Source organism: Mustela nigripes, chromosome 13 (genome assembly GCF_022355385.1).
Source record: "Mustela nigripes isolate SB6536 chromosome 13, MUSNIG.SB6536, whole genome shotgun sequence".
Classification (NCBI taxonomy): Eukaryota; Metazoa; Chordata; class Mammalia; order Carnivora; family Mustelidae; genus Mustela; species Mustela nigripes.
This window is the reverse complement of record NC_081569.1, coordinates 87,127,216-87,139,980: the sequence shown is the minus strand read 5'-3', so window position 1 is coordinate 87,139,980 and position 12,765 is coordinate 87,127,216. Positions and strand designations below refer to the sequence as shown.

General features: G+C 40.1%; 1 protein-coding gene and 1 pseudogene across 2 annotated transcripts in view; both read right to left on the bottom strand.

Moving 5' to 3' along the window:
* Positions 1 to 2,244: 2,244 nt before the first annotated feature.
* Positions 2,245 to 12,765, bottom strand: part of GEMIN2 (gem nuclear organelle associated protein 2) — a 25,266-nt gene continuing 14,745 nt past the window's right edge. For both annotated transcript variants that reach the window (XM_059373112.1, XM_059373113.1), the window contains 3 exons: positions 11,937 to 12,047; positions 9,782 to 9,840; positions 2,245 to 2,710 (listed from right to left, as the gene is read on the bottom strand). In XM_059373112.1, the coding sequence (XP_059229095.1) occupies positions 2,671 to 2,710; positions 9,782 to 9,840; positions 11,937 to 12,047 (210 nt within the window). In that variant the 3' untranslated portion in view covers positions 2,245 to 2,670. The remainder of the gene's footprint in view (positions 2,711 to 9,781; positions 9,841 to 11,936; positions 12,048 to 12,765) is intronic.
* LOC132029185 (small ribosomal subunit protein uS2-like) lies at positions 5,177 to 7,683 on the bottom strand (annotated as a pseudogene).

Here is a 12,765-nt window from a genome sequence, read left to right as displayed (position 1 = left end):
TGTAATAATACTTTATAGTAAGGCAATATATTTAAAATATAGGTGAGAGGCCAAAAAATAAATAAATAAAAATAAAATACTGGCAAGGGGCGCCTGGCTGGCTCAGGTGAAGAACATGTTCTTGATTTCTGGATCATGAGTTTGACCTGCTCCGTTTCCAATAATTGCATTATTTCATCTTAATTATAGTTCTCAAGGCCGCTTAATGAACAGCATACTTGTGTTTTTTTTTTTTTTTATTAAAGAGATATATTTTTCAAAAGTAGAAAACTATACTGTCTACGGCCATACCACCCTGAACGCACCCGATCTCGTCTGATCTCAGAAGCTAAGCAGGGTCGGGGCCTGGTTAGTACTTGGATGGGAGAAAACTATATTGTATGGTTGTGATGGGGTGGCTCAGTGGGTTAGGTGTCTGACTTGACTTTAGCTCGTGTCATGATCTTGGGGTTGTGAGATCGAGCCCTGGGTCAGGCTCCACACTGGGCATGGAACCTGCTTAAGATTCCCTTCCTCTGCCCCACCCTCCTCCCTCTCTGAAAAAACTAGGGGCGCATGGATGGTTCAGTGGGTTAAGTCTCTGCCTTCCACTCAGGTCATATCAGGGTCCACATCGGGCTCTCTGCTCAGTAGGGAGCCTGCTTCCCTCTCTCTCTCTGCCTCTCTGCCTACTTGTGATCTCTGTCAAATAAATAAATAAAATCTTAAAAAAAAAAACTATACTGTGTACTGCATACATAAACTGTTTAGTCAGTGGCTTCTACTAACCATAACACAGTTTGATCTCTCAGGTCTAGTGATCAAACCTCATCAGAAGACTTAGGACTGGAGATGTCACCAGAATCTGTCCATTTGGCAGGGGGTACCTGGGTGGCTCAGTTAAGCATCTGCTTTCTGCTCAGATCATGATCCAAGTCCTGCATCTGGCTCCTTGCTCAGTGAGGAACCCGTTTCTCCCTCTGCCTACTGCTTCCCCTGCTTGTGCTTGTTCCCCCCCATCCACCCCATGTCAAAAAAACGTAACTTAAAAAAAAAGATTTTGAGAGTGTGCACATGCACATGAGCAGTGGGGAGGGGCAGTGGGAGAGGGAAGCAGACTCCCCACTGAGCAGGGAGCTGGATGCTGGAGTTGATCCCAGAACTGTAATCTCTGTTAAATAAATAAATAAAATCTTTAAAAATATATATATATATAAATAAATAAAAATAAAAAATAAAAACTGTTGCTATGTGAATCATCTGTTAAAGTAGAAAACATTCCTGCCTGATAAAGAAATAGAAAAATTCTAAGTGATATAAGCTAGATCGATAGACAAAACAGATGACTTATTAGGGTATAACAGAAAATGATTTAAGAAAAAGTTTTATGTAATAAAGCAGTTAGAAAAGTAATGAGCTGGGACACCTGGGTGGCTCAGTTGGTTAAGCTGCTGCCTTCGGCTCAGGCCATGATCCCAGGGTCCTGGGATCGAGTCCCATGTTCAGGCTCCTTGCCCTGCAGGGAGCCTGCTTCTCTCTCTGCCTCTACCTACCACTCTGCCTGTTTATGTGTGCTCTCTCTCTGACAAATAAAAAAAAAATTATTGATGGAATGCCTGGGTGGCTCAGTTGGTTAAGAGGCTGCCTTCGGCTCAGGTCATGATCCCGGCAACCTGGGATCGAGTCCTACATCAGGCTCCTTGCTCGGCAGGGAGCCTGCTTAGCCCTCTGCCTCTGCCTGCCACTCTGTTTGCCTGTGCTTGCTCTCTCTCTCTAATAAATAAATAAATAAAATCTTTAAAAAAAAAAAAAAGGTTTGAGCTTAAAGAGAAAACATTTGATTAGTTTGTTGCTGACTATAAAAACATTTGCCATTTAACTAAGATTATCTTAATTCTAAGGATATCTATTCATTGTCTTTTGTTTTGCTCAAGAGTCAAACAAGAGGCCCCTGGGTGGCTCAGTCCATTAAGCGACTACCCTGTGGTTCAGCAGGGAGTCCACTTCTCTCGCTCTGCCAATCCCCGTTTGTGCACTCTCTTTATTTATTTAGATTTTATTTATTCATTTAATTGACAGGGAGAGAGAGCAAGAGAGGGAACACAAGCAGGGGGAGGGGGGAGGAAGAAGCAGGCTTCCCACTGCGCGGGGAACCTGGGGCTCAATCCTAGGACCCTGGGATTATGACCTTAGGGGAAGGCAAACACTTAAAGACTGAGCCACTCAGGCGCCCCAATGCTCTCTCTTTAATAAACAAACACAATCTTAAAAAAAAAAAAGAGTCAAACAAGATTTTAATAACCAAAACACATTTTCAATAAGAGTTTATGTGTATATATGTAAAGAAACAATGATAAAGCACCAATGATCTCTAAAATTTTATCATACAGTTTCTGTACAGGATGCTTCACCAATAAATGGCACTGAATTTGTTTTAAAAACATGTAATTATAGAAAACTTTTTAAACTGTTCTGTCATAAACTGGCTGGCTGGGATTTTCAAAAGAATACTTCAGACACTCAAATCAATATATCTTCTGAATGTCAACTTGAAATGCACAGGTTAAGATGAAGACCCTTCAAATAATGTTGAAGATAGGATTCAATTCTAAACTTGAGTTGTCAATGTACATCCTCAGACTCAGGCTGCCTTCATCACAAGTATCTTCTATCCCAGAGAGACCAGCCAAATCAAGATGGTTCATCAGCTAAATCACGTTGGTCAAAATACCTAGGAAAAAAAAAAATTCATGTATATTAAAAATATTAATAGCAGCACTACTTATAATAGCAAAACACCACAAACAGCCCAAACATCCATCAATAAAGGCACTCATTGACTAAACTATGGTACATCTACATAGTGGAAGACTGAGGCTTTTTATAAAAGCCTCTTTTTTTATAAAAAGAAATGAGGGGCACTTGGGTGGCTCAGTGGGTTAAGTTTCTGCCTTCAGCTCGGGTCATGATCTCAGGGTCTTGGGAGTGAGCCCTACATCAGGCTCTCTACTCAGCAGGGAGCCTGATCCACACTCTACACCACCACTCCACCGCCCTGCCCCTGCCACTGCCTACTTGTGGTCTCTGTCAAATAAATGAATAAAATCTTTTTTAAAAAATGAGGAAACTACACTGCTATACAGTGTGATTTCTAGGATTTATTAAATGAAAAAAACAAGGTATAGAATAGTATATTTACTATGCTACCTTTTGTAAGGGTGTGTAGGAATGCAGATATATTTATCTATACTTACACTTTTAGAAAGAAACAGTAAATAGAAGGGTAAACCAAAAATTAATAAAATGGAAAACTTCAGAAGAGAGAAAGGCTAGAGAGGATAAAGGTGGGTTCTAAAATATTTCAAATGCATCCTGAATTAAAATTTTAACTTTGAACAATGTAAATATTTTATGCAATTATAAAAAAAGATTAAATGAAAAAAAAAAAAAGAAAATCCCCAAACCCAACCAAATGAATCTTTATCAGGCTGTTGGCATAACCCCACAGAGGAGAATAATTTCAAGTGATCTTACATGTGATGTTCTGGTATATGTCCCTAGTGAGATATACCAGAGACAAAAGAACTGCAAAGAATTCTTAAACTGATTTTAGTAGTTGTACTATCAGTAACACTGTTAGTATATTTATTCTGAAACTATTATGTACCTATTGTAGGAAAAAGCCAGTAACTGTTAATGCTAGAAAACAGAATTTCAGCAGAGGAAAAAGAAACACAGCTTCAAGAAAAATCATGTCATCTTAAATCAGAACTGAAAATGAAATTTGAAGTCATGATGTCATTTTTCTCTTTCTAAGAAACACATACTTCCTACCTCTGGTCATCCAAAAGGCCTAAAGGCAATGACCAACCTAGTAACCGCTAACTTCCCTAATGTCCAAATTGTGGACTCTAAATACCATTTTCTACTTTTTTTTTAAGATTTTATTTATTTGACAGAGAGAGATCACAAGTAGAGAGGCAGGCAGAGAGAGAGTGGGAAGCAGGCTCACCGCCAAGCAGACACCCCGATCCTGGGCTCAATCCTAGGACCCTGAGATCATGACCTGAGCCGAAGGCAGAGGCTTAACCCATTGAGCCACTCAGGTGCCCCCCATTTTCTACTTTATTTTTTTTTTTAAAGATTTTATTTATTTATTTGACAGAGAGAAATTACAAGTACACTGAGAGGCAGACAGAGAGAGAGAGAAGGAAGCAGGCTCCCTGCTGAGCAGAGAGCCCGATGCAGGACTCAATCCCAGGACCCTGAGATCATGACCTGAGCCAAAGGCAGCGGCTTAACCCACTGAGCCACCCAGGCGCCCCTCTACTTTATTTTTTATTTTTATTTTTTTTTAAAGATTTTATTTATTTATTTGACAGAGAGAGATCACAAATAGGCAGAGAGGCAGGCAGAGAGAGAGAGAGAGAGAGAGAGAGAGAGGAGGAAGCAGGCTCCCCGCTGAGCACAGAGCCCGATGCGGGACTTGATCCCAGGACTCCGAGACCATGACCTGAGCCGAAGGCAGTGGCTTAACCCACTGAGCCACCCAGGCGCCCTGTCATTTTCTACTTTAAAAGAGGAACAAGCACTCCTGGGAAAAAACACTGATTCCAGATCTGGGGCCAGAAATGTCTAAGATACATTTGAACCATCTTGACATACCTGACAGTAAGCAAGCTATAAAAGACCACCAGGGTTATATAGAACAAAAAGCGTAGGAACTGATCTGATGGGTTCCTGCTGACCAAACACGGAACAACCTGAGCATCAACAAAAATAATGACTGCAATATCCCTTTACCTGAATGCATTGATCAACTTCATACTAGAAGTGGGACAACCAGATATTATGTGCCTCCTGATATGCACACCACAACCCACGGAGTCTTGCCAAACCAAAAAAAAAAAACCCTATATATAATAATCAAGCCTTTAGTTTTTTTCCTTTTGAAGATTTTAAAAATTTATCTGACAGAGGGGCGCCTGGGTGGCTCAGTGGGTTAAGCCTCTGCCTTCATCTCGGGTCATGATCCCAGGGTCCTGGGATCGAGCCCCGCATCGGGCTCTCTCTCTCTCTCAGCAGCAAGCTTGCTTCCCCTTCTCTCTCTGCCCCTCTCTGCCTACTTGGGATTTCTCTGTCAAATAAATAAATAAAAGCTTAAAAAAAAAAAAAAAAAACATTTATCTGACAGAGACACTGCAAGAGAGGGAACACAAGCAGAGGGAGTGGGAAAGGAGATGCAGGCTTCCCACTTAGCAGGGAGCCCGAGGCGGGGCTCCATCCCAGCATCCTGGGATCATGACCTGAGCTGAAGGAAAACACATAACAACTGAAGCACCCAGGCACCCCAATAATCAAGCCTTTAAGACAACCTAACGGCTTACAGAAAATATGGGGGATAAATGAACACATTAAACACCAACATGAAGATAAGATATAGCTGTCAAAACCAAAACATGGGAAATTTTACAAGTCAAAGGGCTGGTTTTTTTCCCAACAAATAAATAGCAAAGAGATAAACCCAGGAAACTGATGGGGAGACTCAAGAGACATATCAAACAAAAGCAATGAGTACATTTCACCTGGATCCTGACTTGGGTATTTTTGTTTGTTTTTTAGGTTTTTTTTTTTTTTTTTTTTTTTAAGCACCTACTTATTTTCCATCAACCTTATTTCCATTTTGTGTGTCTTGGTGGAAGAGCAGCTTAAGACTGCTCCGTGGGTGTTTCTATGCATTCAGTGGCCTGAGCAATGGGAGCTACAGGCTAGTCTTCAGTGGCTGGCTGAGCATTCCAGTTTTCATTTAGTAGGGAACTAACTGTGACCAGTTTGTGACTTCAGGATGAACTGCAGTGAAGTCAGGAGCTGGAGCAGTCCATTCACCCTGAAAGTCTTCCTTGGTCACAGCCTTTTCAGCAGCGGCCTGCTCTTCCTTTTCAATCTCTTCAGGATCTCTGTAGTAGTAGAGATAAGGCATGACCTCACACGGGTGTTCATGGGAAATGGTGCCAAGCACGGACAGAACTTCCCAGGCCAGGCTCCGCCACATTAGACTCACTGAGTGAGCTCCCTTATTGCTGTAAGGGATAGTAATGTGCATAGAGTGCAGAGGAGAGTCTGTGTTACACAGAGCGACCGTAGGCAGGTTAACGTAAGACACCTCTGTGTGAGGCTGTGGTCAGTCCTAGCATCAGTAACCACCAAGAAGGCTTGGCTCTAGGAAGGCTGCCTTGATCTGGTTATTGAAGGTTCCAGGGATAAAGTGGCCAGCAGGAGGGAGTGGCTCCAGTAGCAGCAGCAAACTTCAGCACAGCTTGCTGGCTAGTATTTCTGGATGACAGAACACTGATATCAACTGGGTTTTCAATGGCAACAATGGCACAAGCTGCCTGCAGAAGCATCTCCCAGGTTCTCTCTCCAGATTTTTTTTTTTTTTAAAGATTTTATTTATTTATTTGACAGAGAGAGATCACAAGTAGGCAGAGATGCAGGCAGAGAGAGGAAGGGAAGCAGGCTCCCTGCTGAGCAGAGAGCCCGATGTGGGACTCGATCCCAGGACCCTGAGATCATGACCTGAGCCGAAGGCAGCAGCTTAACCCACTGAGCCACCCAGGTGCCCCGATTTTTTTTTTTTTTTTTTTTTAAAGTAGGCTCCGCACCCAGCATGGAGCCCAACATGGAGCTTGAACTCACGACCCTGAGATCAAGACCTAAGCTGACATTAAGAGTTGGATGCTTAAACAACTGAGCCACCCAGGCGCCCCTCTCTTCCGATTTATGATGTAGATACTAACACTTTCCTTTTGTAGATGTACTGCTCCATTTGGAAGTCAAGGTTGGTGCCACCTAAGTGGGTTCCTGCTGCAAGGAATTTGAGGACAGCCTTCTCCATTTCCAGGATATCAAGGGCTCTGGACATTGTGAAAGTTTCTCTTTAAGTTACCATGGGAATGAAGAACAACAGCACGTGGTTCGACCTCTCCCTGGCTAGTGGGGAAAGGGAAAAGGTTGGATCCTGATTTGAACAATTCAAATGTGAGAAGACATTTTGGGAACAATTAAGGAATATGAAACGTGAACTAGGTATCAGATAATATTGTGGAGTTATTAAATTTATTAGATATGATACCAGTATTAGAGTCATGTTTTAAAAGGTCCTAATCACTTTAAAAGGTCCAAATGACATGTCTGAGATTTGTTTAAAATACATTAACAAAAAAGATGAGACAAATGAAATACTCTGGTGAAGTTAATAAATGTTGAACTTGGGTGATAGATGCTGATGGGGGGCAAGTATTATTCTACTACATTCATATGTATTTGAAAATCTCCATAATAAGAACCTTAGGGGCACCTGGGTGGCTCAGTGGGTTAAGCCTCTGCCTTCGGCTCAGGTCATGATCTCAGGGTCCTGGAATCAAGCCCCACATCGGGCTCTCTGCTTGGCCGGGAGCCTGCTTCTCCCTCTCTCTTTACCTGCCTCTGTGTCTACTTGTGATCTCTCTCTCTGTCAAATAAATAAATAAAATCTTTAAAAAAAAAAAAGGAGCTTAAAACATTTTTCATTGATAAAATAATTAAGGTGGGTAATAGGGCTATTAAATCCCATCTGAATGGGATTCCACTCATTTGAATAAGTATTTCTATCAGTTAGAAGTTTTTGCTTTAAAGTTGTAGGATAAACAAGACCAACAACAACAAAAAAACAAACCTACAAAAGAAAACAATATTTGATACTTATATTGAGATGGCTATGGCCAAGATTCAAGGTCTATGTTATCTTTTTTCAAACATTCTAGAATCTTCTTTAAGTCTTCTTTTAGACAGCCTGCTGTGTGGGGCAGGGGGGAGAGAGCATCTTAAGCAGGCTCCATGCCAACACAGGGCTCCATCTGAGTTCATGACCTGAGCCAAAATCAAGAGTCGACGCCTAACTGACTAAGCCACTCAGGCACCCCTCTTCTGCAGATTTTCTCTTCCCTTTTCTTAAAGATTTATTTATTTATTTATTTGACAGACAGAGATCACAAGTAAGCAGTGAGGCAGGCAGAGAGAGAGGGGGAGGCAGGCTCCCTGCCAAGCAGAGAGCCCAATTCAGGGCTTCATCCCAGGACCCCAAGATCATGACCTGAGCCGAAAGCAGAGGCTTTTTAGCCCACTGAGCCACCCAGGTGCCCCTTCAGGTTTTCTTAAGTGAAGCCTATATAGTCTAAGAAAATTTTCTGGCCTAGAACATATTTTTCGTTTTTAAATAATGTTCTGAGGGGAAAAAAAAATAATCATGACTAATTACTTGATATTGCTTTTCTCATAACTGCACATTATAAAATATCAGTGGATTAGTAGTCAGATGTTATATTTAAGTCTCTGATTCCATTCAGTACTAGTTTACTGAACCCTAATTAATGTTTCTGAAGCTGTGTCTTTACCTGTGAAAGTAAAAGAAAAAACTCTTGAGTTGTAAGGATTAAAGACCCAGTATACATAGCGCCTAGGGCTTTCATTTAATCCTTATTACCAAGAGATAGGTAGTTTGATACGAGCATAGTCCAGAACTTAACTCTGGAGCAAAGCTGCCTTGTTTTTGGACCTTAGCCCTACAATTTACTAGCTTTGTGATGGCCAGAAAATTGTTTTATCTTTTCTGCCATGGTTTCCTCATCTGTAATTGGTAATAGCACCTACCTTCTAAGGATTCAATGAGTTTCTATTATGAAGCACTAAGAAAAATGCGTGGCACAAAGTGTCTAGTTAAGTATTAATTATCACCAGCAGCATAATTATTATAGATTGAGAAATTATATATTGAATACATGTGTATTCTGAAAAAGTGTCTTGAGGAAGAATAATGGACACAGATCATTTCCCTTATCAATATTTAAACATAATATAAAGCTTTAGAAAGGTATTGGCATTAGATTAAAAACACTGACCAATGTATAAAATATCAAGTCCAGGGGTGCCTGGGTGGCTCAGTGGGTTAAGCCTCTGCCTTCGGCTTGGGTCGTGATCTCAGGGTCCTGGGATCAAGCCCCACGTCAGGCTCTCTGCTCAGCGGGGAGCCTGCTTCCCTCTCTCTGCCTGCCTCTCTGCCTACTTGTGATCTCTCTCTGTCAAATAAATAAATAAAATCTTAAAAAAAAAAAATCTAATCCAGAAAGAGACCTGAAATAAATATGTGTAGGTATAATACACACATATACTCATACACATGAATTCAGAATATGAGAATGTTTTTAGATAAATTCCAGGTCGAACTTCAATGTTAAGAAATGAAATCAAACACATACTAAATAAAAATATGTTCAAACTGAAAATGAATAAAGAACACAAGGCAATTAAAAAAAATTACAATAAAATAAAGTATTTTTTTTACCCTCACTGGTAACTAAACAAATGCAAATAAAAATAATTTGTATCTTTTTGTTATTAGAATGGAAACATTTGTATCAACTGAAAATGCCCAGTGTTGAATAGAAGACAGGCAGTCTCACTGACACTTTCATGGGAACACAGAAAGATAGGAGTTTCTGGAAGGCCAACTATTAATAAATATCTCGGTTTTAAAATACATGCAAGCACTTCAACTTATTTCTAGGAGTTTGCCCTTAGGAAATAACAGAGCTATAACGTATAAGGGTCTACACTGTAGCATTATTTATTGAAAAAACTCAAAATATAGGGAATTGATATACGTATGATATTGTTTCCTTATACCTCAATTTCCTCTGTTTGAAAATGAAAACAGTATTTTCCATTAGTAACACTATTATAAAGCAAGGAATCAAGGATTACTTACCTGCTAACGAGACAGATTAATAAATTCAAAGCAGGAACCCGCTCATCATCTTTACTGTCCTAAAGAAAAAAAAAATCAGAAAAATGTAGAGTGTTCTCCCTAGTATTTTTTTTTTTAACGATTTTATTTATTTATTTGAGAGAGAGGCAGTGAGAGAGAGCATGAGTGAGGAGAAGGTCAGAGGGAGAAAAGACTCCCCATGGAGCTGGGAGCCCGATGCGGGACTTGATCCCGGGACTCCGGGATCATGACCTGAGCCGAAAGCAGTCGTCCAACCAACTGAGCCACCCAGGCGTCCCTCTCCCTAGTATTTTTGAAACAAATTTCAATATGCAAAACATGAAACTTTTGTTAGATAATAGTAATAATCATATGGAAGTAGAAAACCTCAAAGAAAAAGGAGAAAGCTAGAGAGCTAACAACCCTTGAGAAACATCTGACATGATCTTTAAAGATTTTATTTGTCACAGAGAGGGCACAAGCAGGGGGAGTGGCAGGCAGAGGGAGATGCAGACACCTCGCTAAGCAGGGAGACCAACGTGGGACTTATCCAAGGACTCTGGGATCATGACCCGAGCTGAAGGCAGATACTTAACGACTGAGCCACCCAGGTGGCCCCTGACATGAACTTTTAAAGAAAGGTCCTCAATAGGGAAAAGAAATAAAGAATTGCAGATTCAAAGGAGAATAACTTGGAAAAAAGATTTTTCCCGGTTCCAAGTAGGGGAGCAACTCCCCCCCCCCCACACACACACAAATGTCCTAACTACACAGTACGGAAAACAAACTATAAAAAATATTTTAAAAAACTTAAAATTGAGGACTGAAATCGTGGCTTCTAGCTTAAGACATACCAGAAAATAGTCCAGCAGATCAGGCTTCTCAATTATATGGAGATAGTTGCTGAACTATATATATTTTACAAAGTGATGTTACCGAATGTGTAATTTAATTTTATACATTTCAGGATAAAGTTACAATAACCTATCAAGAAATGTTATAGCAGACACATCACATGTTAATTCAAACTTGGGACATGCTTCCTTGTTAGTATACTCTAATCTATGTGTCAAGCACTATATGAAACAAAGCTGAATAAAACATATTACCTGCTAATAGCGGAGAAGATAAAATATCCATATTAATTTTAATGAAAGAAAAATGTGTAAAGTGCCCATAAAAAAACATTAATTATACTGGAAAAACAGAGGACGAAGAGATTCTTTTTAGTTGTTAGGATCAGGAAGAGTATCATAGAAAGTGGTAGAATATGAGCCAGACTACGAAAACTAAATGGTATTTAGATGCAGACTGGAAGAGTGAAAAGGCACTTCTGGAGACGAAATAAAGTCTAGGAACAAAATATGTGAAATATTTTCTGAGTTGCAAGTATATTCTGCTTGGAGTACAAGCCACAGAAGCTAGTTTGGGCCGTATCATGGTTTAACAAAAATATTTGTGAGTAGTCAATAGAGAACGAGTATACATTTTGTGGAAGGGAAAGGAGGGATGAAAGAAAAAAAAAATCACAGGTGGACTTAATCTGGCATAAAGTTTATTTATATTATAATGCTGCAGGTATTCAGAACAATCATTGCGCCAGAGACTGTTAGTTGACCACTCCAGCTTCTTGTTTTCCCTTGCTATTTAGCAAAGGAAGTTCATTTTTAACTAGGCACCCTTGTCCCCCCAGCTAAAAGTAAAACTACCCATAGTTCCTAATGGCCATGTGACTAAAGTCTGGCTAAATGAGCTAGATATACAGCCAGATGTGCTTGTGAAACCTCTGGGAAGCTTTGTTAGAGGATAATCTTCTCTTCTTTCTAGTTCCTATAACCAAATATAATGGCTGAACTCCAGCAGCTACCTTGGACCATGAGGTGAGCTTGGCAACCGAAGTCACATGAGCCAGAACTCAAAGGCCTGGGCTACTGCCATCTTAGATTTGCTCGGTCCACCTGAAGACTTCCTTTATCTAAGAAAAACATGTCCATTTTATTTAAGCTACTGTTATTTTGGGCTTCCTAAAATTATGTGGCCAAATCTAATCTTGACTAATAAAATATTTCACATTTTCCTATTTCAATGTAATCCTTTTTTATTACCACATAAATCAATGAGCACTTTCAATTTGAAATAGTAAGCTGTAACTTACCACTAAGAGCCTTACTTCAGAGCACCTTCTTGCTAGCTGCCGAATCAGTGAATGAGCCTCAGGTAATAAAGGTTTTTCAAGACAAGCCAATAATGCATAAAGCCACCTTCCCTAAAGAGGATTTTAGAAAAAGTAGTAAGTAGCAAATACCGTACCCTAAGTTTAAGTTATTTTTTTAAATGTCCAAAGTTGTGTCTGGTTATTTGCTATGAATAAATCAATGTAACATTAACTGTATTATGTTTGGATATAGACAACAAGGGATTATCTAGACAGCCAGCCAATAGCTTTTGTATCTTTTTACCACAGACATAGGACATTGGATACTTCAAATACCCTTAGGTCCAAAGAGTTCATTTTAGAGATTCTTCCTATAATGGAAGTCCTGATTTCTAGACAGAAAACTACATTAAGATGTGCTAATCCTTGCAAAAATTAAGACACATTTTTCCTTTACCCTTTATAGACAGATATGCAAATATATAATTTTATAAATTTATAACTTTGCCCAATGCCTATACAAAAAAATATACTCTAGATGAAATAATGTTGTGAGGGGCACCTGGCTGGCTCAGTTGGTGGAGCATGCAACCCTTGATCTTGGGACTGTGAGTTCAAGCCCCATGCTAGGAATAGAGAGTACTTAAAAAAATAAATCTTGGGGCGCCTGCGTGGCTCAGTGGGTTAAGTAGCTGCCTTCGGCTCAGGTCATGATCTCAGGGTCCTGGGATCGAGTCCCGCATCGGGCTCTCTGCTCAGCAGGGAGCCTGCTTCCCTTCCTCTCTCTCTGCCTGCCTCTCCGTCTACTTGTGATTTCTCTCTGTCAAAT